Here is a 27513-nt window from a genome sequence, read left to right on the forward strand (position 1 = left end):
TCACCAACCCCCGGTACCGACCGCCGGCGGGGTCCCTCAGTCCCCCGAGAAGCGTTTTTGTTGTCCCGTTTCCCAGGCTCTTTTCCCATCACCCCCCGCGCCATGGCGGCGACCGCCCGCGTCCCGGCCCAAGATGGCGCCCGCGTGAGGGAAGGGGTGATGTGTGAGCTGCTGTTTTTGGTGTGTTTAAGGGCCGCGGGTGCTTTCGTGCCCGAGGAGCGGTAGCGCTGAGGGACAGCGCTTAAAAAACAACCAGATCGTTCCTCTACCGTCATTCTCATCGCAGCGGCCCGTCCGTGAGGGTACGGCCCCGCCCCGGGAGGTGCGCGGGGTGGCTGAGGGGGTGGCGGGACCATGGCGGAGGAAGGCCAGCGCTGCGACCCCGACCCGGCTCCTGTGGCGGAGGCTGGAGATGGGGCTGAGGCGGACAGCCAGGCCGGGGAAGACCCCGCGGAGAGCCCCGACGTGTACAGATACATTAAGGGAGACTTGTTCACCTCCGAGATTTATAAAGTAGAGATACAGAACCTGCCCAAATACATCGGGTTTAACGATGTGAAAAAGTTCCTTGCCAAGTACGGGCTCAACCCTCACAAGATAAAACTCTTCGGGAAGCAGACGTTCGCCTTCGTGACGTTCAAGAGCGAGGAGGAGCGGGACAAGGCCATGCGGGTGCTGCACGGCGCGCTCTGGAAGAGCCGCCACCTCAGCGTGCGCCTGGCCAAGCCCAAGGCAGACCCCATCGCCAAGAAGAGGAAGCAAGAGGAGGATTCGGAGCAGGGAGAGGCGAAGCGTCCGGCTCCCTGCGGAGAGGAGCCCCTGAGCAAGCGGATCGCGGACGTGGTGACCCCGCTGTGGAACGTGCCCTACGAGGCGCAGCTGGTCCAGAAGAAGCAGGAGTGCGAACAAGTGCTGCAGAAGCTGACAAAGTAATTCCTGTTTGTAACGTAATGTGTACAAGACTTGGCCTTGTGATGGGATATAGCTAAATTCACAGCAAGTGATACCTCTAAACTGAAGTGAGTTAGAGGTAGGTCAAAACTGTCAAAAGTAATTAAAACATAATCTGCGATGCTACAGCTTAAAAGCTGTTCCATCTGACAAAACTTGCTATTGATGTTCTTGGTCCCCTTCAAAAAATTGCTTAGTGAAGGGAAATTGGTTTTAAAGTCTGTTGTTCCATAAGCAGAAGGATGTTTGTGCCCGTAAAAAAATGGCATTGTCACATGGTGTAAGAGAGAATCAGTCTGTAGAGATGGCAAATTACTACTAGGTTTTTCTCTTTTAAAATCCCCTCAAAATTTTATGCCTGGTCTTTGAAGATCAAAGTATCACTTCTGTCTCTTGCTGTCGACAAAACTGGCATTAATTATCTTGCATGGTACGTTTATAAATCCAGTACATAACCATAATGTAAGCAGTACATTTAACCCTTACTTTTTCAGGTTACAGCTCTTACCAAGTTGGAGAGAGTTTGCCTGTTAAAAAAACCTGGAAGAAACACTCTTCCATGTGATAATGTGGTTCTTTTTTGTGCCCTTTACAGAAAAGAAGTCTTGTGCAACTCTTGACCTCAGTATTTCTAAATGTGTGCTTTACATTTTTTGTTTCTGATTGCGGCAGGGAAATAGGAAATAACAACCGAGCTTTATTACCCTGGTTGTTCCTGCAGAAGCAGAAGTTTAATAAATTATGTTGCCCAGTGGAGGGAGTGAAAGCATCACCCTTGCAGGTAATGTAATCTCAGGTAAAGTGTGGAACAGGGTTAATGAGCGGAGGGTTATGTTCATTCATTATTTGGTTTTGAGAAGACACCGGACAAACTGAGTATTTGACTTAGTCTTGTGATAAATGATGAATTTTTGTTGTGTTTCATGTAAATACTGTGTGGAAATATTAACAGGAAGCAGAGAAATTGATAACTGGATATGATAACTTTAAAATGAATATGCTGTCTTTGCAAGCCTCTGTTGTAAGCTAATACATTCCTCAACAGAAGCAATGTTTTGCTTTTTAAATAACAAGATTTACAAATACCTTTTCTTTATTACTGTTAGTTCACACACATCAAAATCCATCAGTATTGTCCATAAGAGCTAAATGTCCTGTGTCCATTTTCAAATGCATTTAACCACATGGGATTTTTTCCAGGAGCAACTTGGCATGTACAAATAAATGCTGTGTAAATATCTTACATAACTTTATTTTAAATCTAGACCGAATATCGCAACAAATGTGAGTTCTTGATTGGGATTGGTGTAAATCAAGAAGACAAAACTGTGGGTTGTCGTCTTGGCAAATATAAGGGTGGTACATGTGCTGTAGTGGAGCCATTTGATACTATTCACATTCCTGCTATTGCCAAAAAAGTAGTAAAAGCTTTCCAAGACTACATAAGGTGAGCATGAGTAAAATGAGTTATCCATAAAGGTTTTGATATCTTAATCAAAAATATTTATAAATTTAATTTGTGTTTGTTCTGAACTTTGAGATCTAAGATGTACCAGTCTCACATTTTAGCAATTCTTTGTTTCTGCCTTGTGCCTGCATCATGGGGACTTTTGCCCTTGCTCCTGCTCAGCTGCTCAGAGCTGGGGTCAGGTACCAGCTGAACCCAGCTTCACTGCAAGCAAGGGGATGTGTAACTCTGCACTAAAAGTGTGTGTAACTCTGCAGTAAAAGTGTGTGTTACTCAGGAGCTTCTTCCACTAACTGTAAAGAAGCACTCAGAAAAACACTTCTGAAAGGAGGAATTGATTAACCAAGGTCCATTGTTTTCTGGGATGAGAATCATCGTCCTACAGAAAGGAATAACCCAAAAGCTGCACATTTAAATAAGAGTACTTTTTTTCAAAAAAAGGCTGCATTCTCTAAAAAGCAGTTGAATGCACAAAAATGGAACCTCAGAAGAATCATGAAGATGGAAGATTTGAACTTGGTGTGAAGCAGAGAAGCTAATGAAAGCATTCTAAAATGTTATGTCATTGTCTGAATGCAGTGAGAAGCTGCCTCTTGCCTCTGTAATTTTGCATGGGTCAAAAGGGCCAAGAGGATTGTGTGAAGGAGGGACAGGTTATTTTTCTTTAGGAGATACTGTCCATCAGTCTTCCTTAGTTGGAAGTAATTTCTTGTGTGACAAATGAACGTGCCCTCTTTTTGTACTCAGCATTTTTTCCATCACTTCTTTGGATTCAATGAACTGTTTACTGTTAGACAAAGAAAGGATTCTCAGTGTGAGTGACCGAGCTGGTCCCGTTGCAGGTCGACTCCGTACTCGGTGTACAGCCCCGAAACCTACGAGGGGCACTGGAAGCAGCTCACGGTGCGCACCAGCCGCCACGGCCACATCATGGCCATCGCTTACTTCAACCCTCAGGTACTGCACTTGATGGCTGATGGGCAGCCCAGGCTCAGCTTTAGAACGACTTAAACTGCATTTTATGAATTGTGCATGCAAAACAGAAATAGAAGAATTACTTGGTGTGGTTTAACTTGCTAAGTTGCTCTAATTCTATTTAGACTAATCTGATGGAAATGAACAAGTAATATTCTTATGTAAAGCATGCACTAAATGATATCTTGAAGTCACTAAAATGATTTTTCTCCCTTCTTTCACATGAAAATTTTAGAAATTGAGTAAAGAAGAGCTAGCTGACCTGAAAATCTCTCTGGCAAAATACTTCACAGAAGGGATGGGAAAGAGCAGTGGTGTTACTTCCCTGTACTTTGTGGAGGAGGGACAGAGGTGAGCAAGTTGACTTTGCTTTGGGGGGTTTTGGTGGTGTCTGGATTTTTGGTGTTTGCAAATTTCATAGCATAGCTTATCTACTTCATAGCAGCAGTTGTTACTGATTTGTTTAAGTTACCTTTGCCTCAAGAGACTCCTGAAATCTCCCATTCTCTGAGTAAAGGCAGGAAGAGTTTCAGTGGGTGAACCCACTGGCCATTGCTGCCTGTCAAGCTATAGAAGTGTTTACTGCAGTAGATTCATGCTTGTGTTTATCAAGTACCTTCTGCCTTTCTTCCCTATTTATGTGAATTTTTCAATCTCCCCATCCTCCATGGAGCACAAGCCTCACACATTCTCATCTAGAGATGGTGGAGGTCCTTGCACACTCTGAGACATTGATGGCCAAGGAGAGTCTCCAAGAGCAGATGATGAATGGCACTGCTTAGGATGCAGCACTGCAGGTTTTAGGATGATTACAACTTTGGTAAAGATTGTAGCAAACATGTTTGTTTTCTTTTTTCTGGTTTTGATTCCCCTCTATTTTGTCTCCCCATTCCTCCCCTACCCCCAGGAAATCTCCCAATCTAGAGGATTTGCCTTTGGAGCATGTGGCTGGTGATAAGTACATATATGAAGAACTCCTTGGCCTAAAATTTAGAATTTCTCCTCATGCATTTTTTCAGGTAAGGATGATGTGAAGCTGCTCATTTAACTGGATCTGCATGAATGCTCTGGAGTTTGACTAATGCTGTGGAACAAGATGTTACATACCTAGAAATTTAACCTTTTATATACTTGGTGTGATTAAATAGCAGTAAGTGTTGTGTTTGGCTGTAAAAGCAGTGAATGACTGTAAGCTTGATGGGAGCACCTTGAAGACAACTTTTTCCATTTACTTGTTCATTATCATTTTCCTTCTGTTTAATGGCAGCCTTTTGTAACACTGAACATGCAGTAATACAGTTCAAGAGTCTTGTACAACTAATCTCTGTTTGCTTTTCCAAAACTTATTTCTGCCCTTTCAACACTTTAGAATGTGTTTTTAGCTTATAATGATTTGTTTATGCTTTACTGAGACTCATTAAAACATATTTATTGTTTATGAAGAAGTAGATCTATTGGAACCTTAATTTCCCAGGTGAACACCCAGGCTGCAGAAGTGTTGTACACTGCCATTGGGGAGTGGGCACAACTGAGCCAGGAGAGCACCGTGCTGGACATCTGCTGTGGGACAGGAACCATTGGGATTTCTTTAGCAAAGGTTGGCAATTTCTCTTCCTGGATAGAAGTTACTTTTTACTCGTTTTTAACTATGTCTAGAAGGGAAGAAAATACCTCATGTATGTGAAATGCAACAGATTATATCTTAATTTTTTGAATTAATTTGTAATTGAGCTGCCTACAGCTGCTTTACCACATCATTATGAAATCTCACCCTTATGCTGAGCAGGCTGGGTAGGAGTTAAAGTCCCTGTTAATTGCTGATGTTCTGAAAAATGGTTAAATTCACACATACAGACCACAGAGGGAACTTTTTCCTTTGCTTCTGCAGAGAGTGAAGAAGGTCATTGGGATTGAGCTCTGTCAGGAAGCTGTGCAGGACGCCAGAGCAAATGCCCAGATTAATGGTGAGTGAGGCTGAAATGCTGAAGCTTTGTTTGGTAAGGAGTAGGTGCAGCCAGGTCTTTACCTTATCTAAGCAGCCTGGAATTACATGTTGTTGATAGTGATCTTGTCCTGTTTAAACACTTAATCACTCTTGGAAACAAACACCTTGTTAGCCTGTGAGATCGATTTCTCAGTTGAACAGTTTTTTTTTTTAATTGAAAAGTAAAACATTTATTTCAGTGTAAAAATGAGATGAAACCACAGCTACCCTCCTAAAGAAAACATTAACATAGCTGGTGTTTGTGGGCTTTTGCTTTAGTCCAGACAGTGGAAGATGCTCAAATTACTGTTGTTTGAATGGTCTGAAGTTAACAGTGATTGTTTATATTACACTGGGTAGACAAAACAATTTGGAGTTTCTGAGGCATCAAAACTTAATATTCAAAGTAAAGAACTGAAACCTGCTTCGACTAGACAAGTACACTGATAACATCTTTTCTTTTTCTTCCAGAACTGAATAATATTGAATTTTACTGTGGGAAGGCAGAAGATATTGTTCCTTCCCTGATGAATGTTTTAGCTCCTCAGAACCTGATCACAATTGTAGATCCACCACGGGCAGGGCTGCGTAAGTTCACAGGGGTTTAGGGCAAAGAAAACACCATTGGGATAAAATAAATGGAAGCTTCAAGTATAGCTTGGAGCAACATTGCAGTTTTGTTCATGCTGAGTATAACCTGGCATTTTTCTGTGGGGCTCTTGCTGCACACAGAACCAGTAAACAGCTGTTGTGGTTTTGATCATCTAGATTCCAAGGTAATTCTTGCCCTGAGAAGAGCTGAACATCTAAAGAAGCTCATCTATGTCTCCTGCAATCCCAGAGCTGCAATGAATAACTTTGTGGAGTGAGTGTTTCTTGCATTAAATTGACTTACTAAATGTGATAAGAAGAAAACAATGTTTTTTGGGGAGGGGTACCATTGCTAGATTTTTATTTGCAAGCCATGTTCCTTGAGGCTTAGCTTTCACCAGACACAGCTGGGAGCTGCAGCAGCTGGCTGGGAATGGCACTGCCCAATACACAAGTCATAATGGAAATACTGGTGGTAGTGAATAAGCCTATCAGGAATTGAGGCTCAGGGAAGGAAAGCCTCTCTGAGAAGAGCAGCAGGGATGAGCAGTGCACTGAAATATTAATTCATTTCTCCCTGCTCTTGTTTCCCTTCCCCATCAAGCCTGTGCCGGGCCCCTTCCAACAGGGTGAAAGGAGCCTCGTTCCGGCCCGTGCGAGCCCTGGCCGTGGATCTGTTCCCTCAGACCAGGCACTGTGAGCTGCTCATCTTCTTTGAGAGGGTGCAGTATGCCAATGGCAGCTCTGCAGCAGCAGCACCTGCAGCCAGTGAGAGCCCAGCAGCAGCCTGTGGCACCGAGGGCATGGATGGCAGCAGCCCAGGCAGCGAGGGGAGCCAGGCAGCTGCTGCCCATGGGGACTGCAGTCCAAGAGAGGGCTCACCTTAACTCCTCAGAGACTTCATAGAAACGACTTCTGATTTTTAACTGCATCGGTAACATCACTTCTGTAACATGCAGGTAATAAATCTCTGTACAACAGAGTAATTGCAAGGCTTCCAACTTATTTCATCATCCTGATTTGAATTAAGTTTCATTATCATCAATTCCCAGAAGGGTTTGTGTTGAAAAGGACCTTAATGATTATCTGATAACCACCCCTTGGCCATGAGCAGGGACACCTTCCACTCAGCCAGGTTGCTCACAGCCCCATCCAGCCTCATCTCAAACACTTCCAGGGACAGGATGTTACATCATACAATGAGCCCAAATCCTGCTTTTCCCTTCCTGCCTAGATACATACATACATTTATATAAAGACACCCCCAATTCCCAGAGCAGATCACCTTGCTGCAGGGACCTGGACCTACCTGTCAGTATTTCATCATTCTCTGACTCCTTCAAAACTGTGCCATGTTTTTTCAGTATGCAAGTTAAGATTAACCCTTTCAACAATAATTTACTTGCTAAATATTAGGAAGTAACAAACTCAGTCTAATAAAAATGCTACACTTGCCACAACTGAAGTCAGTCTTACTCTCAGACTGTAGCAAGACAAAGGCTGCAGGTTTCCTACAGCATACTGCTAAAGCTGAGAGGCCTTTGCTCAAGGCAAGTCCTCACCACTGCAAACTGACAGCCAGAACTGAACTGTGCCTTGAACAGCAGCACCTTACCCTGCACTCACTGCAGCCACTGGAGGCCTGTGATCCACTGCAGGACACACAGCAACACTGCTGGAAGGAGCGACCACCTTCAATCTCAACCTACTTCTAATATACATTGAATATGGCCCAGGGCTGTGCTGATACCACACCTCTGCACTGTTTGGTACCTGCACCCAACAGGTACCAAAACCAGCACTTGAAAAGTTGTAACATTTCCAGCTTTGTCATGGTTCAAGTAAAAATACAAATCCCAATTAAAAAAAAAAGGTAACTTCATTTCATTCCAAGTGTTTAACCATGTAAACGTTCAATTCCTCATCAAAAAAGTGATACAGTATTTCCATAATCAATGAGGCTGCACTGATCTAATTTCTCTTTAAAAAATACCTAGAGAATTTGAAGAATAAAAGTTCCTTTCTCTATATATGCTTACACTATCATAATACTGATCACACTGGCACATTTTATAATATCAAACTTTATTGCTCGAAACTAATTGTCTGAAAAATACACATGGAGTACTCAAAGACCGAACACAGAGGATTACATGATTGTGCAGAAAAAAAGCAAGCAGAGGCTCAGTGGAAATGAGGCTTTATAGTTGTACCAATTTAGCACTGGCACCAAGCAACTGCACCCAACACAACTCAAAACAGCCACCATTGTTACCTGCTGGGGCAATAAGGATGAACTTTGTTTTGTTTTCCCATGTTCTCAGATACACATTGAAATACTGTCACCAATCATTTTATTTGGTTAATAACAGCATGGCTTCTTGCACTTCACATTTCTTCCCACTAAGTTAGGAGGCTATCACTTCCTGAATTTCACTCCAGAACCAAAGTACAGTTTAGTGAATTATTAAGATAATCATGATGCTTTTAAATACTTGGACATTACAAATATTATTTGTATAAAGCCTAACAGCATCACAGGAGAATGAAAGTTTACATACAACAGTTAAGTTTATGCATAATAATCTTTCCAAAGTTCTGAGTACCCAACTAATTCAGTTTTGTCTAATAAATATGTTTAAAAAAGCTGATGACTGGTGTTTCAGTAGGTAGCATCTGACTAGTCACAGTAAGTTTTCCGTCAGTACCATGAAGATTTGAATGCACACAAATTTAATCCTTAAAGTCAATATACCACACTTTTGTCGAGAAGCACATAATATGCAAAGCAAAATCTGTCTAATCCCCAAAGGATGGAACAGTTCTTAAAAATACACTCCATCCCTATAAAAATACCCATCTTCCCCTGGATATAGAAGGGATAAATAACAAGTATCAGTGACAAAAGCAGCAGTTTTATGCATTCATACAATCAGATCTAAACCTTTACAGCCGATTACCTAGAAAACACACAAGAGTTACAAGACAAGTTTAGGATACATCTTGAATCACACTGTAAGTGTTCATGCAGAAGCTGAAGTTAATGCAATGGTCTATCCTCTATCACAGCAGCTCGTGCTTATGTGCAAATGCAAGACTGTTACACCCCAAACAATAGTAAACATTAAAACACAAGAATACTTCACAATGACAAAACAGCAGTTACGTTGTTTGTTCCAGCAGTTATTGCGCTATTTCTGGACATCTCTCCAGTTAAAGGCTGCAGCAAGGTCTAATACCATCTTTTTATGTTTGTTTTTGTTTAGAATGCATAATATACGTTCTAGGCTTTGGTTCACAATGAAATCTCTGGATGTTTTAATTAAGGGCAATGGTCACCTTGTGATTCTGATAGTGGCAGACTGAGGTAATACAGCAATCCTTTTAAAATTAATGAAAACAAATTGGTAAGTGAGGCATCCATGGATATTCTGCAGGTGACCTGCAAATGCATTGACATTCTGATTTCAGAAAAATAAAAAGATCTACAAGGGTGATTTGTCTTTTACAGTGCCATCCAAGTACAGATTTTTCTGCTGAAAACACAAGCTGAAAGAAAACCTATCTAAGAGTAATACATTTAGGCATAGAAGGTAAAAGCCCTGTCTTCATGAAAACAGAAAAGTCCCTATAAAAACAATGAAAAGAGACAAACAGCAATCGCTGCTTGTCACTACTGCACCAATATGATATACCCTTCAAAAGATGGAGATTTATTAAAGCTATACAAAAAAAAAGCAGAGGCAGTGTTTTTTTTGCGTTTTTTTTTCCTTTTTTTTTAAGACAGGCCACTTCTTTAAATAATAGTTTATATATTGTCTTCCAACTACCCGTATCCTGTTGTAACAGGATTACAACTCATGGAACTAAAAAGCTAAATATAATAATAAAAAATGCGTGGATTCATATTTGCAGAGACCTCCAAGCATATCACCTAAACACAGAAACAGGTAAGACTCCATGACTCCTCCTGTTTAACCTCTAACATTATATGAACATTAGAGAACACTAGTTTGAAATATAAATTAAAATCCACGTATTTCCAAAGTAATGTGTGATGTTAAAAGGAGGTCTTACAATACTGATGCCAACATTTTTAAAATCCAGTAGGCACTAAATTCAATATAATGCAGCACTCTCTATGTAACATGGTAAATTAAAAAACAAAACCACACCAAAATCAGGAAAAAAACAAACAACAAAAGAAAAAAACCCCTCAAGCCCCCAGATCCCTGTCAATGTAAGTACCAGGAGCTGCAGCAGGTACAGAGAACTGACCTTTCACTCTCAACAGGAGCAGGAGTGTCACAAGGGAGCAGTGCAGCTCCTGGCTGAGTCACTGCAGCCCTGCCCCAGCCCGGCTTTCGCTCTGTTCCTAAAGACCAAGCCAAGAAGTGGCTGCAGGAGCAGAGTCCTGAGGGACCCAGAGCAGCCCGTGCAGAACAGCAGCCAGGGAGCAGGGTTTCACACAGCCACACCATTGCTTTTGTGCTTGGCTTGAGAAAGCCTCAGGTGACACAGTGAGTACTGCCTGTTTGCCAGGATCGTGGTTTAGAGTAGTTGCATATTTGTGACTTTCTTATTTATGAGTATAACCAGTTATGGTCTCATTCTACTTATTACTCTATGTCATATTCCAAATCTACATTCTAATTCTCATTGCAGAAGTTACACACTTTCTTTAAAAACTAAAAATGTAATTAAAAAAGTAAAAACAAAAACTTGTTAAAAAAATCTAAATTGCTGCAGTTGGACTTAAGGGCTGTGTTGATTTATTTTCTAAAGTCTTTGCTTTTATGGTGCAAATTAAGACTTAAGTGATCAAGTCAGATGCAATCTGACACCAAACAAATGAGAAATTGTTTTATTGCTGGGAAAAGGGAGTGGAAAGTCATTGGCAAAATATTTTCAGACTATCAACCATCATCAGCTGCATTTTGGCTCCAAGCTTTGAAAACAGCTTTTTAAATTACAGTTTTTACTTTAATCATATAAGTGGGGCCATATTTTCCCTGTTCAACTGATCTGTAAACTAACACAGGCTCTTTTCATTTAAAACAAACCCCAGTAATTTTCCATCTCCAACCTGTTACTCTTAACACTACCAGGTATTCTTGTTCTTTTCAAGTAATACAAAATCTGCATCCTCTAATCTCAAATAACTAAGCCTGGCAGGAGACAAGAAACAAGACAAAAAGAAACAGCGTTACTGGCCTAATCCTATGGCATTAGAAACATTGCTCATCACTTTCCTGTATTTGTCACCAAAGTGTCTTATCAGTGCATATTATTATGTGCTGAAATGCAACAAAACTTTTCACAAAAATAGTTCTAGGCATGTTCATACAAGAAGATGTACATATACTTCTTTTATATATACATATATATGAATGTGTATATATATAATATCAGCTTCAACCTGTACATAGATATTCTGAATTTCATACTTAAAATACATCCAGTCCAAACAACATGGATGGCTTTCCAGGAGAAAGTGCTTGATTGGTTTTATCCTGTGTGAACATGCCTGTCCTCTGTGCATTTGCCCCAGTAGAGATCTTTATGATCAATTCTTTAACGTATGTATCTCAGAGGTATTAAACAAGGAAAAAAAAACAAAGAAAAAGAAACCAGGAAAAAGTAATATTGCCCTGATGATGCAAAACGAACAATGCATAACTGAAGCAGCTTGGATTTTAAAAGTTATCTTGCATTCTGCAGCAAACAATTTTTAAATCATTGTTGAAAATCTAGTTCCTCCATTTGTGTTATTGCTCCCCACTTGCACATTTTCTCATTAAACATCAACAGTACAGAGAGGTTCACTACCAGGTTGAGCTGATTCCACTATTGTCATCTTGGGTTTCTTTCGTGTTTCCTCCTAAAAAATACAAAACAGCCCCACCACACAGTCATAAAGAGAACAGAATCATAAAATAGTTAAAATTCTGAACCATTTTAGCCAAACATGTCAGTTGTTGCAAGAAGCTAACTAGGGCTAATGTTAAAAATGAATGTACAGAAGTAGGAACAATCCAGTTATGAGCCAGTTTAAAAGACAGCATGACAATCTCCCCAGAAGTAGACCCCCAATCAAATTCTGAAGAGCTCTCTTTACTTCAAATACTGTGTAAAATAAGCAAAAAACCCCTGATGGGGTTGATACACATGACCCATGACATGCATGCAGTTTGTAAATACAGGAGAATATATACTCACTCTTTCCTGTGCCAGTTTTTTCATTTCTTCCTGTAACTTGTTCAGGATGTGCAGATTTGGCTTGTTCTTTTTGGCATACTGCTGAAGTTCTATCACACTTCTGTCAGAGGTTTCCTATTCAACAGAATCATGAGCAACAACTGATCAACAGTTTTTATGGAAAAAAATTAATGTGGAGCCAAGTTTAGTCTGTTGTATTTCTGTAGTTTAGTCTGTAGTTCACTTCCTTAAGTAGGAACATCTACTTCCAATGAGTTAGTTAAATAGGTTCTTTAATTTTGACATGGGAGATGCAAGACTAAACACAATTACTACTGTCAATGAAATCTAGGCACTTAAAAGTTTTGTTGTAACTTAATTTAGAAATGCAGAAGCAAAACTCCAGCCCCAGGGCAGGTTATACTCAAACAAAGGCCTGCTCACCTGTTTAACCAGCTTGCTGTTCTCTCTGCCATACATTCGCAAGAGAGAGCCCCAATTTTTCACGTGTGGATGCAGTAGCTGAAGGATTTTCTGAGAAGCCAATTGCTTCCCTACTCTTTTATTTTTGCCTGTAAAAATAACCATGGAAGTGTGTCAATGCCATGGAAGTGTGTCAATGCCAGCACATTGTGTGATGAAAGCCACAAATGTTCACCTGAGTCAGTCAAAACTGAGACACCAAAGGGCACGACAAGCACACAAGAGGCTCAGTGGCTGAACAAGCACCCCCAGAATGGGCAGCAAAGGAGAAGAGGAGAGAGCAAGAGCAGATTCACACATCACACCAGTTCCTGTACTTACACCAGCCTCGCACTGTGTGCTTGCCACAAGTCATGACATATTCACTCTTCTGATTTTTCCCAGGAATCACTTCAAACTTTATGGACGTGTCACCCATTCCGTGGTTTCTTAAGCACAAACACAATCAAGATCACATACTAAGTAAAACTACCAACAAGTGAAGTGGTTGCAGTTATCATCTTGGACAGCCATTGCAATGAAATTACATCTAATAAGAAATGTCAATGCATTAATTAACAAAGAGATTTTTTTATGTCAGCAACTTGATTTAAATGAAAAAGCAACCCAGTATGAGAGAAAACAAAAGACATTTGTCCAACAACTACATCCTGATCTCCAAAGAGGCACAAAGAGCAAATGTGAATTACAGGGGACTCAGCATGAGCCAGGCCAGCCCCCAGCACGTGGCTCAGGCTCAGGCAGGGCCCCTGAGCCAACCCCTCACACCTCACACGCTCCCCCTGCTGCAGCTTTACCTTTTAAGGCACTCATGGAGAATCTGATATGGAGACAAGAGTCCAGCTTTACTGGTGAGTTCATATACCCGTGAGTCCTCAATACTGATATGGTTAAAATACTGCAAGGGAATTGAAAAGGGTTATTGTGCTTTAATAAAACCCTAATATTGGCCTTAAACCTCATTTCTCCTTTGCTACATTCAACCAATTCTGTTGCTCTGTGCTTAGCACTTTAAAAAGCGTTTTTAAATCCATAATGGGTTAAAAGCAACATCGTGAAAACTGTCACACCTAATCAAACATTTGCAGAGCGAAACTTTAACTCTGATCTTACATTCACTATGTACATAAAAATGATAATCTTATGAATATCATCATTTCTCCCTCAGGGCAAGGTTATTTTAGCCAATTATGAAACTCTATTTACCAAAATACTGTTGCTTCCTAAGAGAAAACAGAAGAGCTATTGGCACATTTGGTATTTTATTTTAAAAGAATGGGAAAAATTGTCTGCATTTCCTTAATTACCATTTCAGTAGTGCAGGGCATAAAATACAGTTCTAAGTTAAAGCAAGGGTACAAAAACTCCTGTACATGACTTCATTTTAGGAAACATTCCTTTCAGGCTGATCACTGATTTTTTCCTTTACTCCTTACTGATGGTACCACTGACCAATGAGCTACTTAATTCTCCTAGTACTTGAGAAAATAGCACAAGTCTCCTCTTAAGGAATTTTTTCCTTTGATTTTCTCAAATGTCACTGCCCAAACTATGGGATTTCACTGTGTGGTAATAAAACCATCTGAGAAGCCTGAGTACTTCTGAAGTGGTGTCCTAAGATGATCACACAGAACCAAACAGCACCTGGCTCTGAGCACTGGCTGCCATCAGCCAGAGGACTCTGAAGGGAGGGCACCACAGGGAGGGCACTACAGGGAGGGCACCACGGGGCAGCCCTGGGGCCTTGGAACATCTCAGGTGCTCAGTGACCTGCTGGTCAATAAAGAACCAGTTCTCTGCATCACAGAGATTTTACTATTTTTTCTATTGGAATAAATAGAATTTGCCCCAAGCCTTTCTCTAAATGGAGGATTTTACAGTTCCATTTGACTGAGAAAACAATCTTACTAATTTTCAGTAATGTTTCTGATATCAGCTGTGCAATGTTTTGTGCAATGCCAGCCAGGAAGCACGAGCTCAGTACCTCAAGTTCTTGACTGTCTTTGGGCTTCTCCTCAGAGGTCTGTTTAACAAAGTCAGGAATAAGGATTTCCAGTGTAGCTCGAGCTGCAGAAAGTGATTAAACATCTTGATTAGATTTATTTTAAACAAAAACATCTCATCTAAAAATTGTCAGGCATTTTCTTCTGGTAAGAAATTTATTCATTTACACTTTTCAAGGGAAAAAAAGTTCTACTAGTTCAGCTTGATAACTAATTGAAATAAGAAACTACTTTTTAAAAGTGCCTACAAAAGGAAAAACATTCTTGTCTCATTTTAGAAGTGACATGGAGCCTTTAAGACCAAAAATTAAGAGTTATTATCACCCCCTAGCTCTTACAGCCAAACCCCAGTAACTGAATCACTTCTGCTCTTGGAACCCCAGAATGGTACAGAAAAGCAAACAGAAACCATTCAGCAGCTGCTACTGAGAAAGAAAAATAAGTTACCAGCTTTATTCTTGGCAAGTTTTTTGCTGCTGGCAGTTCCTGCCCCATAGGTTACTCCATCAATAATCACTGAGGCTCCAAAAGGTTCACTTGGGTTCTCTGGAAATGGAGGAGGAAAGTAAAGAAAGCTTTCTGGAACTCCTGACATACATGAAATGTCACCACTATCAAGATTTGTTTTCTTCATTTCAGCTTCAAGAGGGATGAGAATGTTTTATTCTTCATAAAGACTGAAAAATTATCTAACAGAGTTCTCCATTAACAGACTTGCCACCATATACTTCATTCTTCCAAATAAAGAATGAAGTATTTTAAGAGACCACTGGTAATCTGCCAGAACTCAAATACTAATTCCAAATTTTTTGCATCATGGTGTGAATACAACAGCTACACACTCTGATATAGAAATTTCAGTAGTATTATATACTGCATATACAGGAATAGCATAATCCTGAATATTTATAAGGTAATTAAAAAACCCCAAATGAACAGCAAAACCAAGAATTAATGGAAATACATTATACCACTTAGGATAAAAACCCCAATATTAGCCTGATTCCAGTTCCATTTTTCATATACACAACATCTTTGGATTCCTGATTAAGCATCAAGACCAGGATAGAGTTGTTTAAGGAAACAGACTTACCACATTCAAAGAAATTGTAAACAGGGCGAACCTTTAGGACTCGTTGCATATATTCATGCAAGATGCAAACTTCAGATTTCCCATTGGGATTAATGACAAACTCTGCAAAAAAGACAGGAAGAAGGGAAGAAACTCATTAGTTCCAGACTTGGAAAGATAATTTCTGTTACAAACAGATCAATACTGAGCAACTCTCAGCAGTAACAAGAGCTGAAGGTAGTCATTACTTACCAGGACTGTAACCTTAAATAAAAATATTTTTGTTTAGAAATTAGTCTTTAGAAAAGTATATTTTGATAATATTTTCCCTTTCCTGCGTAATATACGATGGGCAAAATACTGGATCAGGAATTAAGGGAACTCATTACAGGATTTTTTTATTTTCAGTCAAGCTCAGAGGTGGAATTAGGCTTCACCACAGCCTATGTGAACTGGAGCTAGAGCAGCTCACCTTTCTTGATGGGAGCATCCTGCACAGAGAGGGTGATGAGTTTCTGGTTGGCCGGCAGGATGGGCCGCTCCGACTCGGCCTGCTTGCGCTTCATCTCGCGGTTGAACTGGCGCCGCTCGGCCCAGGTGCGGAACTTCTTCACTGTCACCTGCTCAAAGTCAAAACGCTTCTCCAGGTAACGTCTGAAATCTTCCAGGTCTGAAAACACAACCAAGTTACTCTCCTGCTTCACCACTTAACAAGCACTAAGTTCTCTATTTCCACAGAAATTATTTTCTTAGACTTGGAGCAAAAGGTTAAAGATGCTGTTTTGGACTAACAGAAGTAATTTTAAGTTCTCCTATTATATTAAATGCAAAAATGTTAAGTGCAAACCAGAAAATAAAATAAAACAAAATACCATCTTATTCTGTCACTGGATGATTTTACTAATCCCTAACCAGCATTAATACCCAACACAATTTGCAACAAAACACCAGTGACTGGTGTGCTTGAACATCTCAGCACCTTCCCTTCACCTGCAGCAAGGTACACAGTGAGTGCAGCAGTTGTGCCTTCAGCCTCAGCTCCCTGAGGCCAAACCCAGCTGCTGCTGCCTGCCTACTATGAGTGTGCCATGAAACACTGTACAGTGATGTTCCATGAACTCCATGGGCATCTGCAGCCTCTATGCAGAATTTAACACAATAAATTCACATACAGAGTATTAAGAGACTGCCCCATTTCAGTACAGCTGCTTCTCCTTTAGAGGATAGTCTGCAAACATAATCAGCAAAAATAAAGAGCAGCATCCACAGATGTAAACAGACAAAAGCAAGCTGCTGGTATTGTTTCCTTCCACAAGGAATCCCAAATGCAAGTCATGCTTATACTCCATTACTCAGTATCTTTTTCAGTAATACACAACAGATCCTATTTAAAGGGAGAGAGAGACAGGTGAACTTCATGTAGAGAAGTAAGTGCTTCCTGGCTTGAATTTTGCCGCTAAATATTGATGATTTGGGGTTTTGTTTTACATCTTTTGGCAAGGTTTTTGGACTAGACATGACACACACAATGACAAGATTTATGTTTGAGCACTACAAAGATAAAGGCAGCCTAAGACCCATACCAATACCCTGAGCAGCAGCAATTTACATGGATGGGATTCTTGGGTATGCAGATGTGAAAAGATTTGATAAGTAACACATGAGCTTCCTCTTCAAGTTCCTCTCCACTGTATGGTGACTTTGGCATGGTGTCTTTAGACAACTTTCTGTGCAGAGGCTATCAGATTTGTATAAATAAAATAATGAAGCATCACACCCCTCTGTATGAGTGCAATTGTATTTGCATGACTTAGCCTGCTACACTTGTGCAAGTACAGAAATACAGCTGAACTACATCATTTATCTTAAAAGATCATCCTGAAAAACAGATATAACTCAGCCAAGACAGAGTGCACAGAAAAGGCTACTTGAGGAAGTCAAAGGAACACATCTCACAACAGCAAATGAACACACATAACTGATTCTTATCTTGAGATAAAGTCTACAGGACTAAACCACCAAAATGGTCACTATTTTTGTGTAAAACCTTTCCATGTAGACTATCAGGGCTTCAGGAAAGATTATAATTCAGCAGCCAAGTCTGGAATAAAATTTCCCAAATGCCATTACCCCAACTCAAGTCAAGAAAAAACTCTACTTGCCATACATACCTACAGATTCATCTTTACATACTTCAACTTTGGCCTTCACTTGTCCCAAAGCTCCTTGTGCTGCATCTCCCCCAGAGGGGTCTTTGTCATCTAAAGGCCCAGAATCAGCAGCAGTGGAATCTGGTTCTTCTGTCTGGCAGTCCAGTTCTGAGGATTTATCTAAGTGCTTTACAGGTGATACTTCCCCATTTGGGGTTATGTCATTGTTTTGTTCCCTTTCCTCATTTTCCTTCATTTTTTTGTAATGAAAGCAGGGAATGCTACTAAGGGGAGGATCATGTTTCTGCAAATATAAATAATACAGAAGGTTTCAGTATCTCAAGGTCACCAAAAGCAAAGCCCAAACCCAAAAGATGAAGCAAGATGGAAGCTATCTGTACTCAGTCTAGGCTCAAGCTCCTCTTTGCTCAGTGCAGTCATTGCACCCAAGAGCTGAGCAGGGCCACCCTGGGGGCCTTCACACTGTGACAGTGACCCAGTCCTGCTGCTTTAGCTCTGCTCATGCAAATACTGCATGCTTTCATAAAATCCACTCAGCTTTCCTGAGGCATGGGCCCATGGCATTAAATCCAATTTCTGCAGATTCCTTAGTTGCAAAAATGTCATACCCTTACTTCTGCAAATGTGGACCATAAGCCACAACTCAGACTAATTTATAGCTACAAATAAATCATCCCAAGATGTGTCATGGTGCAATAAACTCCCAATTTTGCAGCCATACTACAAAAGTGAAGGCACCAAACAAGATCATCTCATTCACTTTAACTGCCCAAACAGAAAAGCAAAGCACCTAAGAAAAATCATATCAGACTTTCAAACATAAAATACTTTATTTTTCAAGGATCTTAATTCAAACACTGGAAACAAGCCTGCCAAAGCACAAAAATATTCAGTGGCTTTCAGGAATAGATCTAGTTTTTTAATCTTAAGTATTTAAAAAATTGACAGCTCTCACCCTTATGCTTCCTGTTCCCAAAAAATAAGGTCTAGACCAGGTAACAACTCTAGATTCTCTGTGCAGATATACAGGAATGCCTGAATTATGGAATGTCATGATCCATCCATCTGGCAAAGGCTCTGTGGGAGGGCGGCCACGACCTTTAAAGCAAATAACAGCTTTAAACTTGGACAGACAGCTTAGGAGAATAGAAATAAAACCCAGAATTTTGTTTATTGCTTTTTCTGTCCCAAAGAATAAAATGGCACTGAAACAAGATTAACAATGTTTTGTAGAGAGATGATGTTCTAATAACAAGGTATATGCCTCTAACCCAGGCTAAATCCTGCAAATTACAGATTCCATGACGTTCTCTACTCGAGGCAATAGCAGCAATAATTTTTATATAGACTGATTTGTTTGTTTCATCACTGAATTCTCTTTTCTTTAGTCTTATTATACTTATCACAAGCACCACTGGAAAGTATTTACTGGAAAAGTCATACTTGCTTCAGAAACAACTTCATTTTCCATTAGGACTCTTTCACTTGACACTCAGGAATAAATCTGCATTGAAATACCCCAGATCCACAGACCCAAACAGCCAGCAAAGGGCTCATCACCAATACAAGGTCTCATTTCTCTCCAAATCACAAATCAGAGACTATTCATCTTTGCTGGAAGTTTCCTGGCAATCCTCTGTTACTATAGAATTTTGAAGCAAAAAGTTATTTGTTTTTTTATTTCAGAATACACTGAAGCCGTAAAATACTCCTCTAGTACATGTTTAAGTTCCAATTCTAATTCAGAATATTTTCCATTGCATTTTTCTGGATGGGTTTGTGTTCTCAGCTTTTATTTATTAGTAGTTTCTAACACAATGAAATTGGATAAATGTAAGCCACTGACTTTTCTAGTTATTCTATTTAACCTAGACTGCATTCCTGGAGACCTTGCATGGGGCAATTTCAACAGCAGAAGTTATGTAACTGAAGCAGGAAAAAGGCCAGAGACAAAAGCCCCAGATCACCTTTGTTCACCTCATTATTTTACACAAACCCACACACTAAAACATATTCTTATTACATACAATAGATGAAAAGCACAAGTCAAATTCACTGTTTAAGAACATGAAAAATGATATCCCACAATAAGAAGCCTCCCAACAATAAAATTCCCCAACACAGGAACAATTTCACACAAATTGCTGTCTCACACTCTGCTTGCTGTTAAACTTTTTTCTAAAGACACGAGCCATGAACAGGACCCACACTTATTAAATGCACATGAACTTACTCTTCAGCACAGTTTTAATTTTGGTCATCATTGGCTGCACACTTGTCTCTCCATCAGACTGGTGATCACTTTCACCAGCGTATTTCTCATTATCCAATCTCCTGATTTTGGGGGCTCGAAGACCCTCTTCCAGCAGAGCATCCACATCATTATCAAAGTCATCCTGAAAGAGACTTCATCAGACACTGTCCCTCTGGGCCTACCAACCTCCCTTTTCCCTTGCAAAGAGAAAGCAGACATTTTGAATATGCACTTCCACACAGACAGAAACTAGTCATTTCCAATGATTCCAGTAAAAAGACTGAAAAATAAGAAAATAAGTTTGTGATGATAAAATGAACTGCAATTGTGTGAGAAGACTTTTAAAGGCTGTTTTTACAGAAAATTATAAAGCTACAACACAACTCAGAAGCTTGACTATAATAGTTTACAGTTTCTCAGCCACAGGTCTGCCTCTAAAAATTCCGTGGTTTTGACTCATGTACTACACACTTCTAGAAGAGCTTATTCTTTGCATTTTTTTATTTCTAGCCACTTGGAAACCTCTTACCCAGCAAAGATGTGTGGATTTACTTACCTCATAGGAGAAATTCAAGGTTTCTTCATCCACTTTATCTCTTTGAACGATTGCTTTAGATGCGAACCCTCCTCCTTCTTCATCTATTTCCATCAAATTGTCGGTAAAGTCTTCTAGCTCATCCAGAACTGCAAATTCCACTCTCTTTTCCTGATCAATATCATTTTCATCATCCTTCTTTTCATCACTTTCACCCCCTATCCCTGCAGCTTTACCATTACTACCACCGAAAGGACAAACATGCAAATCCCCATTGACATTATTAATACCAAACTCTGCATCTGCCTTATAATCCTGCTCAACTCCAGTGTACAGAACTTTCCTATCTTTGCTTTTGCAGCTTTCTGTAAAGCTCACACTAATCTTCACATCCTTCAGTAACTTAAGATCTGGGGTGAACTTTCGGACTGACGGTGCGTGACGAGCAGTTCTGGGGCTTTGGTCGCTGCTGTTGGGGTCTATGAGAAGACGACTTTTGTAGCAGGCAGATCCCTTTGTGAGCAGCTGCTGTGTCCTGCAGAGAGGGGCCGTGTCCCCAGCAGGGGTATCTGACTGTCCATCACCACCAGAGCCAACGTCCATTACCTCTGCGTCACTGGACGTTTGCAGGGGAGGCGGTGGAGGCTGATCGCCGGGCGGCAGAGGGGGCCGACAAGGGACATTCTCCACATTCATTTCTCCTGCAGGTTCTTTAGGGAGGGGTGGTACATTGTCATAGTTCTCCATTTTTAAAACTACCGTTTTAAAAAAAAACCAAGGCTTTAATCAATGTTTATCCCTATATTCCTAACATGCATAAGTCCATCAGGATTGGTTTACCATGTCCTATTCAATATGCAACACTGATGATTCAGTTAAGCTGACTACATTGTTCTTTTCATTAATGTAGACAGCTTTCAGAATCACTGTCTCAATTATTGGAAATCACAATGCATTCAGCTTAAATAGCTGAAGACTAAGAGTGCATCTTCACTGGACAAGCTGGTCTCCTTTTCTTCTTTCAATCTAGAAGAGGAAACAAAACAAAACAACAAAAAAATTGTCAGAGGAAAAAAATGGAAATGATATCCCAAGAACACGTGTCACTCTTCCAGCATAAATTTCAAGTAGAAGAGTGACACTGTTACAGTGAGAAAAGCAGGGTGCCCAGATACCATCCTGAATGAGGCCAAAACTCGAGTGGTTTCATTTCTCAAGCTGTACACCAGCACAAGAATTGACTAACACAGTTGCCTTTATGATTAGCTGACTATCTCTGCTTGGTTAGCAGGCAGGGCATTAAGCATGACAGACTAAAAACTGCATTTTGGGGGAATTCTCCCATCATCTGAAACAAGCTGGTATTCAAGCCATACTTACCCACACAGCAGAAAGGATAATTAGCTTACAGTTTAAGACAATCTGGAAAACCAACAAGATGACTATGGTCATAGCTTTTCAAAATTTAAGTTATCAGCTACTTCTGAAATCTCACTATTTACTAAAACATCACAGAAAATTACTCTCTAAATAACCAGATATTAGACATTTGATCTTGTATTTTGCACAATTATGGAGCTATTTATTCATTATGTCCAAGGAATTAAGGTTCAGATACACAGCATAAAGCGCAAATTAATTTTGGAAGATATTTAGAAGCCAATGTTTTAGGGAATTTAACCTGGAAAAATTATTCAATTCTTCTAGGAAATTTTACAGGGCACAGGGAGTGTTTGTTTAAGGCTTATTTTTCACATTAGGTGATTCTTTCTACCATGTCTATGATGGCTTCTTCCATTATACTTTTATCATCTCTGCAAGACTGTAAGCACCTGGGGAAAAGAAGAATCATTTCTTACCTGTTTTGGTTTCTCCAAGTCCTCCATGCCAGCCCAAACTGGGTTTAGATCTTCCTACAAGCTAGAAATGAAGCACTGCCACTCTGCCCCAGCAGCCAGCTGGGTGAATCTCTGTTTAAAGTGCTCCCAGCCAGCAGAGAGAGTATTCCCAAGTATTTTGGAAAGACAAGCTCCAAGATCTCTCAGGTTGCTGTGTGACATGGAAGGGAACAGGCAGAAGGTCTGGGTTGTCATGAGGGACTTGGAGAAACCAAGGGTGATTCTCTCATGTATCTCTGCCAGCCCAGGCAGAACAAACCAGCAGCAATATCCAAACACCAACTGGGGCAAGGCACAAAGCTGGGAACCAGAAGTTGTAACGGGATCAATTAAAATTCAGCAATATACAGAAGTCACCTACCTGGAAGCTGGAAGAAAGCATAATATAGAGCAAACTCTAATATGGCAACAAAGCAAGTTTTGCTGGAGCAGCAGAGGAATTCATATTTTGTGGCTTTTTTTGATGTGTGTAGGGTTTTTTAAACCTTCTCAAAACTGTGAGACATCCAGCATGCTGAGTCTGACATGCAGTATAACATCACTAAGGAAAAGAACTGGTAAGAACTCTAGAATAATCCCATCTTCTCTGATACCAACACATGAATTCTCAGATTGGGAAATGGCTCATTCATCAGTAAGACAATTCTATATATCTAATTCCATTCTATGCTACAAGATGACCTCAATACAATGACCAATTCCTTCATCTTTCAACAGGTTCTGGAATGTATAATGTAGAGAACACCCCTAGAGATAAATTTGTCTATAAATTTCCTCATCTTCAGATTAAAAAAGTAAAAAAAAAGTGAATGACAAATTATTAAATTCTTCACAGTAAATCATTAGTGTCTTAATTGTGAACAAAAGAATCAAAAGTCACAGCATGAGTTCAGTAACTCCTGGAAACTAAATGCCTAAGTCATCTAATTTTTCCATCTCAAAGAGTCTTTAGAAGACTTCAAAACAGCAAGCAGAATTCCCACAGCAATGGAATACTGAAGTCAGCACTCCAGAATTTCAAAGAGCAAAACCTTCCCTTGTATTCCAGGAGCTCCCTGGTCCAACAAGAAAGATTTCTTTTTGACAAGGCTAAGACATGACTGTAAATGCCACCTCCAGACCCCTGATCCATGTCCTGCTCCTGTGCTGAAGTGTTTTAACAACACCAATGTCAAAACATGACTTAACCTTTACCTGCCCAGCTTGGGCAGGTCACTGACACAGCACCTGTGCTTTTTGCAGGAAAGATGCCAACCTGTTATTCTATTCCTGCACTGGTAACAATGATGTTTTGCTGTCTTCCTTTGCTGGCTGTGAATCCATGAACAGCTGAATGATGAGCAGCAAATCACAGCCAGACCCAGCTGCTCCTCAGCACTCACTGGGTCAGGAGAGCACCACACCAAGATGGCTTCAAATGAGCTTTTTCCATTTCCAGCCATGAACCTGCCACATCCCTAGGGTAAGATAACAGTCTGGTAGCGATGCCAAAAAGATTTTTGCCTTTTATACGTTTTTCATGTATTTGCAGCTCTCTAGACAACTATTATACAGTTATACAGCTCCTTAATGAACTCTGATACTTTTCCCCCCTTAGATTTTAGAACAATAAGCTGACCTTCTAAACACATTCCTGGAATATTGTTTAGTCTTATTCTAAGTAGGGGACCTACAATAAGACATAATAAGAAGTGGGCACAGAACCCTTGGACCAGCTCCAAGGGGCTGACCAGGGATGGGTTACTGTGGCAACTGAATCTCTGGATGTACCTGTTACACCCTAATTAATTAACCCTGTAAGAGCAGAAATCTGGTGCCAGGTGTGCCCATCATGACCAGACATCCGAAAGCTTCCAAAGAAAGGTCTGTTTGTTACTATCCCAAAACTAAAAAACAAAGCTTTTTTCTCTCCTTTGATTACAGGTAACAGTAGCTGTACAGTCCCAGTGGATTACAATACCTGCCTGCAAGCACAAAAAGCAAGGCAGGAGCAGTGGAACTCAGGTCCAGTTCCCATCTACCTCCCTGGCAGCTGACATTACAATATGCCCTTTCTACCAGGGCTGGGAAAAAAACCCCAAAAAACCAAAACAAAGCAACAAAACCACTGAGCTAGCAGGTATTTGAAAGACAGAAGGGAGAGAAGGCAAAAGGACGAGTTAGATGAGCCTGTAGGTTACAAACAGCCAAAGGGGCCCCAGCCAAGGCAGCAGAACAGCCACACACAAAAAGGCTCAGCATACCAATTACATGGGAACACGAGTCAGTTTCCTATTGTCATCCTTCACTGAACTGCCCTGAAATAACATTTTATTCCCCAAGGCTCCACCGAGTTCCATTAACAGTTTCCATAAGGATTCCTTCCAAAGACACAGAACACCACTGGCAGCTGCACTGGGCAGTACAAACACTGAGAATGTGAGTGCACACCACCAGCACATGGAATTTCACATTTTAAACTGATTACTCTTATTTTAGCTGATCATTTTAAAAAGTTACATGGCACAAAGTAAACTTAACAACGCAGATATGGGGGGGCATATAAATGTAATGTAGCAAACTGCATAGGTCCCAGAGAAAGCAGAGTAATCTTAGCCTGGGTGTTTTACAGATGTCCTTTAAATCCAGAAAAGAAAAAAAAAAAAAGAACTTTGTTTAGTAAGTATCACTGCCCATTCCCACCATCAGACAGAAAAGGGATGGGAGAGAAATACACAGAGCAAAGGGCATCCTTTTTCAAGGCAGAAAAACCCCAGAATGTTAAAATTTGGAACCATCATCGCCCAAACTCAAAAGAAAAATTCCTTTCAATTACAGCAGGTCAGCAGTCTAGAAATGAATTTAATAAAGAATTCATTTTCTTTACAAATACATGTACCTGCAGCAATGAACAGCATACCACAGATTCTAGCTTCAACAAGTCACTTTTGAAAAGAAACTGAGTCAGAGACTGCTTTCTTCATGTTCAGAGAACCCCAAAAGGAAGACTGGCTCAGAGCAAACTGTCCTTATTTGCCAACCAAATACAAAATCCTTCTCCTCATCCTCCAGCCACAAATGGCAACTCAGGTGCTGATCCATTAACCCATGCCAAAGTAATTCCCCACTCACAGTCACCTACCTTTTTTCATTACACCTACTGTGTCTTTTCAACAAACACAACTCTAGAAATAAGTTAATCCTACTTGTTACCACAGCTAAAAAAACCCCACAAACCCAAAACAAAACCTGAAGAGACTGGATTCATTTTCTTTAAACCGGAACAGAAAGTACCAAAAGAAAATATCCTTTAAGATAATACTGCATGTAAGAACTCAGCTCTTGTCATTATCAGCTTTAGTGTGGAAAGATTCTGAAGGAAAAAACCACTTTGTGTCAGTCAGTCACCAAGGCCAGTTAAGAAAATGCAGCCAGAGCCCAACAATAACATTATCATCAGTGGCAAATACAGACAAGGCTCAAGAACTTCTCTAGTTCTTAACACTTCATTCCATTTCAGAACGAACAGAGTACATCATTTTGGAAAGCCATCCTCAGAAATGGCAAAACAACAGTTGCTTTTAGAGCTTGAGCAGTTTTCTGGCAAGGTTTAGATGGCTTGATTAATTATGTAAGACAACAAATTCATTTACAGAAGGCGAAAATCAGAGCCTAGGAAAGAGAAAATAGATTCTTCCTTTCCCATCAAATGTAAGCTTCTTACTTGAAAAGAAAAACAACAGACACAAGGAACCAAAATCCCTTCTCTTTCTCTAAAAAGCAAAACAATCTTGATAATCTAAAGGAGATGCCTAGCGACCCATCCAGAATTAAAAACAGGAGCCCCCAAGTTTAATTACCCAAACAGAACAACCTCTCAAATCACAAAACAAAAGATCTAATTCCAAGACCTCTAACTCGCAACTAACGGAATAAAGAAATTGAATGTGTTCACCCAAGTTCAGTTTATGGTCGAGCAACGCCTGGGTATTCAGGTCTCAGCGGGCAAACAAACTTTGCAGACAAACCCGAAGCCTAAGGAAAGGAGGTAAAAAGAACGAACTGTTTCCAACAAAAAAAAAAAAAGGTGAAGAAAGCTGGGAGAATTAACCTTTCAGAGGCTGAAGGAGATAATTTGCTATTAATAGAAAGAACACGTTAAGAAGAATGCTGAGAGTTACAGAGACATCACGTTACCTTCAATGTACCACAACTAAACAAGTCCCTGTGCCCGCACACACTGTGGGGCCTTTCCCTCCCGCCGCGCTCCGGGCCCAAGGGCTGCGAGCGGCGGAACCCCCCGGGCCTCCCTTCCCTCCCAGACACACCCGGAGCCGCGGCACGGCCGCAGCCGCTGCTCCCCATCACCCCCGGGCAGGAGGGGCCGAGGGCGCACACACGGCCTCTCCTTCCCGAACACAATCCCGAGGTGGCTGGGGGAAGGCGGGAAACGAAAAAAAGTCCCCCAAAATACCCAAAGAAAAATCCCGAACAAAACAAACCCCCAGCTCTGAGCAGAGGCCGCTCGGGCTGGGCGCAGGGGAAGCGCCGCACGGCAATGCCCGCGGGGCAGGGCGGCGCCTCCCGCGCTGGGAGTCGATGCTGGGGAGGCTCCGCTGGGCTCCGCGCCCGGGGGCCGCTCCGGGCAGGCGGCAGGAGCGCGGCGGGCCCGCTGGCGCTGCGGCCTGTGCGGCGGAGGAGCTGGTTCCCGCGCAGGCTCGCCCTGCCCGTCACCCCGCGGGGCCCGCACCCACCTGGGCCATGCCCGGCGGCCCCGCCGCTGCAGTGCCGGGGCTGCGGGTGAGAGCGAGTCCGGCCGCCTCACGATCGCCGTCCCGCACTCCGCGCTGCCGCCATCTTTAAACGCCTGCGCTGGGCCCCTCCGCTGCCCGCGGGCGGGACCCCGCGCGCGCCGAGCCAATGGCGTGCGCAGCGTCCGCAGTCACCGATT

General features: G+C 41.2%; 2 protein-coding genes across 2 annotated transcripts; one reads left to right on the forward strand and one right to left on the reverse strand.

Moving 5' to 3' along the window:
* The first annotated feature begins 10 nt into the window (after window positions 1-10).
* Window positions 11-10165, forward strand: TRMT2A (tRNA methyltransferase 2 homolog A). Its single transcript, XM_014268399.3, has 11 exons — window positions 11-929; window positions 1624-1732; window positions 2217-2398; window positions 3262-3376; window positions 3630-3745; window positions 4302-4413; window positions 4869-4991; window positions 5283-5358; window positions 5850-5966; window positions 6147-6243; window positions 6574-10165. Exons 1-11 carry the CDS (start codon window positions 355-357, stop codon window positions 6854-6856), a joined length of 1905 nt encoding a protein of 634 aa, XP_014123874.2. The 5' UTR covers window positions 11-354; the 3' UTR covers window positions 6857-10165.
* Window positions 4876-27472, reverse strand: DGCR8 (DGCR8 microprocessor complex subunit). The gene is made up of 14 exons (XM_074554550.1): window positions 27317-27472; window positions 20707-21711; window positions 20130-20292; window positions 18852-18994; window positions 17897-18179; window positions 16198-16395; window positions 15747-15848; window positions 15101-15199; window positions 14635-14717; window positions 13448-13548; window positions 12972-13078; window positions 12612-12739; window positions 12189-12302; window positions 4876-11850 (listed from the first exon to the last, which is right to left on the reverse strand). The coding sequence occupies exons 2-14, from the start codon at window positions 21430-21432 to the stop codon at window positions 11767-11769; spliced, it is 2331 nt and encodes a 776-aa protein (XP_074410651.1). The 5' UTR covers window positions 21433-21711; window positions 27317-27472; the 3' UTR covers window positions 4876-11766.
* Window positions 27473-27513: the final 41 nt, after the last annotated feature.

The sequence above is a fragment of the Zonotrichia albicollis genome, chromosome 18 (genome assembly GCF_047830755.1).
Source record: "Zonotrichia albicollis isolate bZonAlb1 chromosome 18, bZonAlb1.hap1, whole genome shotgun sequence".
NCBI lineage: Eukaryota > Metazoa > Chordata > Aves > Passeriformes > Passerellidae > Zonotrichia > Zonotrichia albicollis.

Bases quoted from the DNA above. Each gene is read 5' to 3' on its own strand.
- DGCR8 (XM_074554550.1), bottom strand. From the start codon at position 21,432: ATGGAGAACTATGACAATGTACCACCCCTCCCTAAAGAACCTGCAGGA. The intron at 14,718-15,100 runs GTAACTTATTTT...CACTTTCTGCAG, and splicing joins ACTTGCCAAGAATAAAGCTG to CTCGAGCTACACTGGAAATC. The intron at 12,740-12,971 runs GTAAGTACAGGA...TTATTTTTACAG, and splicing joins GCACACAGTGCGAGGCTGGT to GCAAAAATAAAAGAGTAGGG.
- TRMT2A (XM_014268399.3), top strand. From the start codon at position 355: ATGGCGGAGGAAGGCCAGCGCTGCGACCCCGACCCGGCTCCTGTGGCG. The intron at 3,746-4,301 runs GTGAGCAAGTTG...CCCTACCCCCAG, and splicing joins TTTGTGGAGGAGGGACAGAG to GAAATCTCCCAATCTAGAGG. The intron at 5,967-6,146 runs GTAAGTTCACAG...TTGATCATCTAG, and splicing joins TCCACCACGGGCAGGGCTGC to ATTCCAAGGTAATTCTTGCC.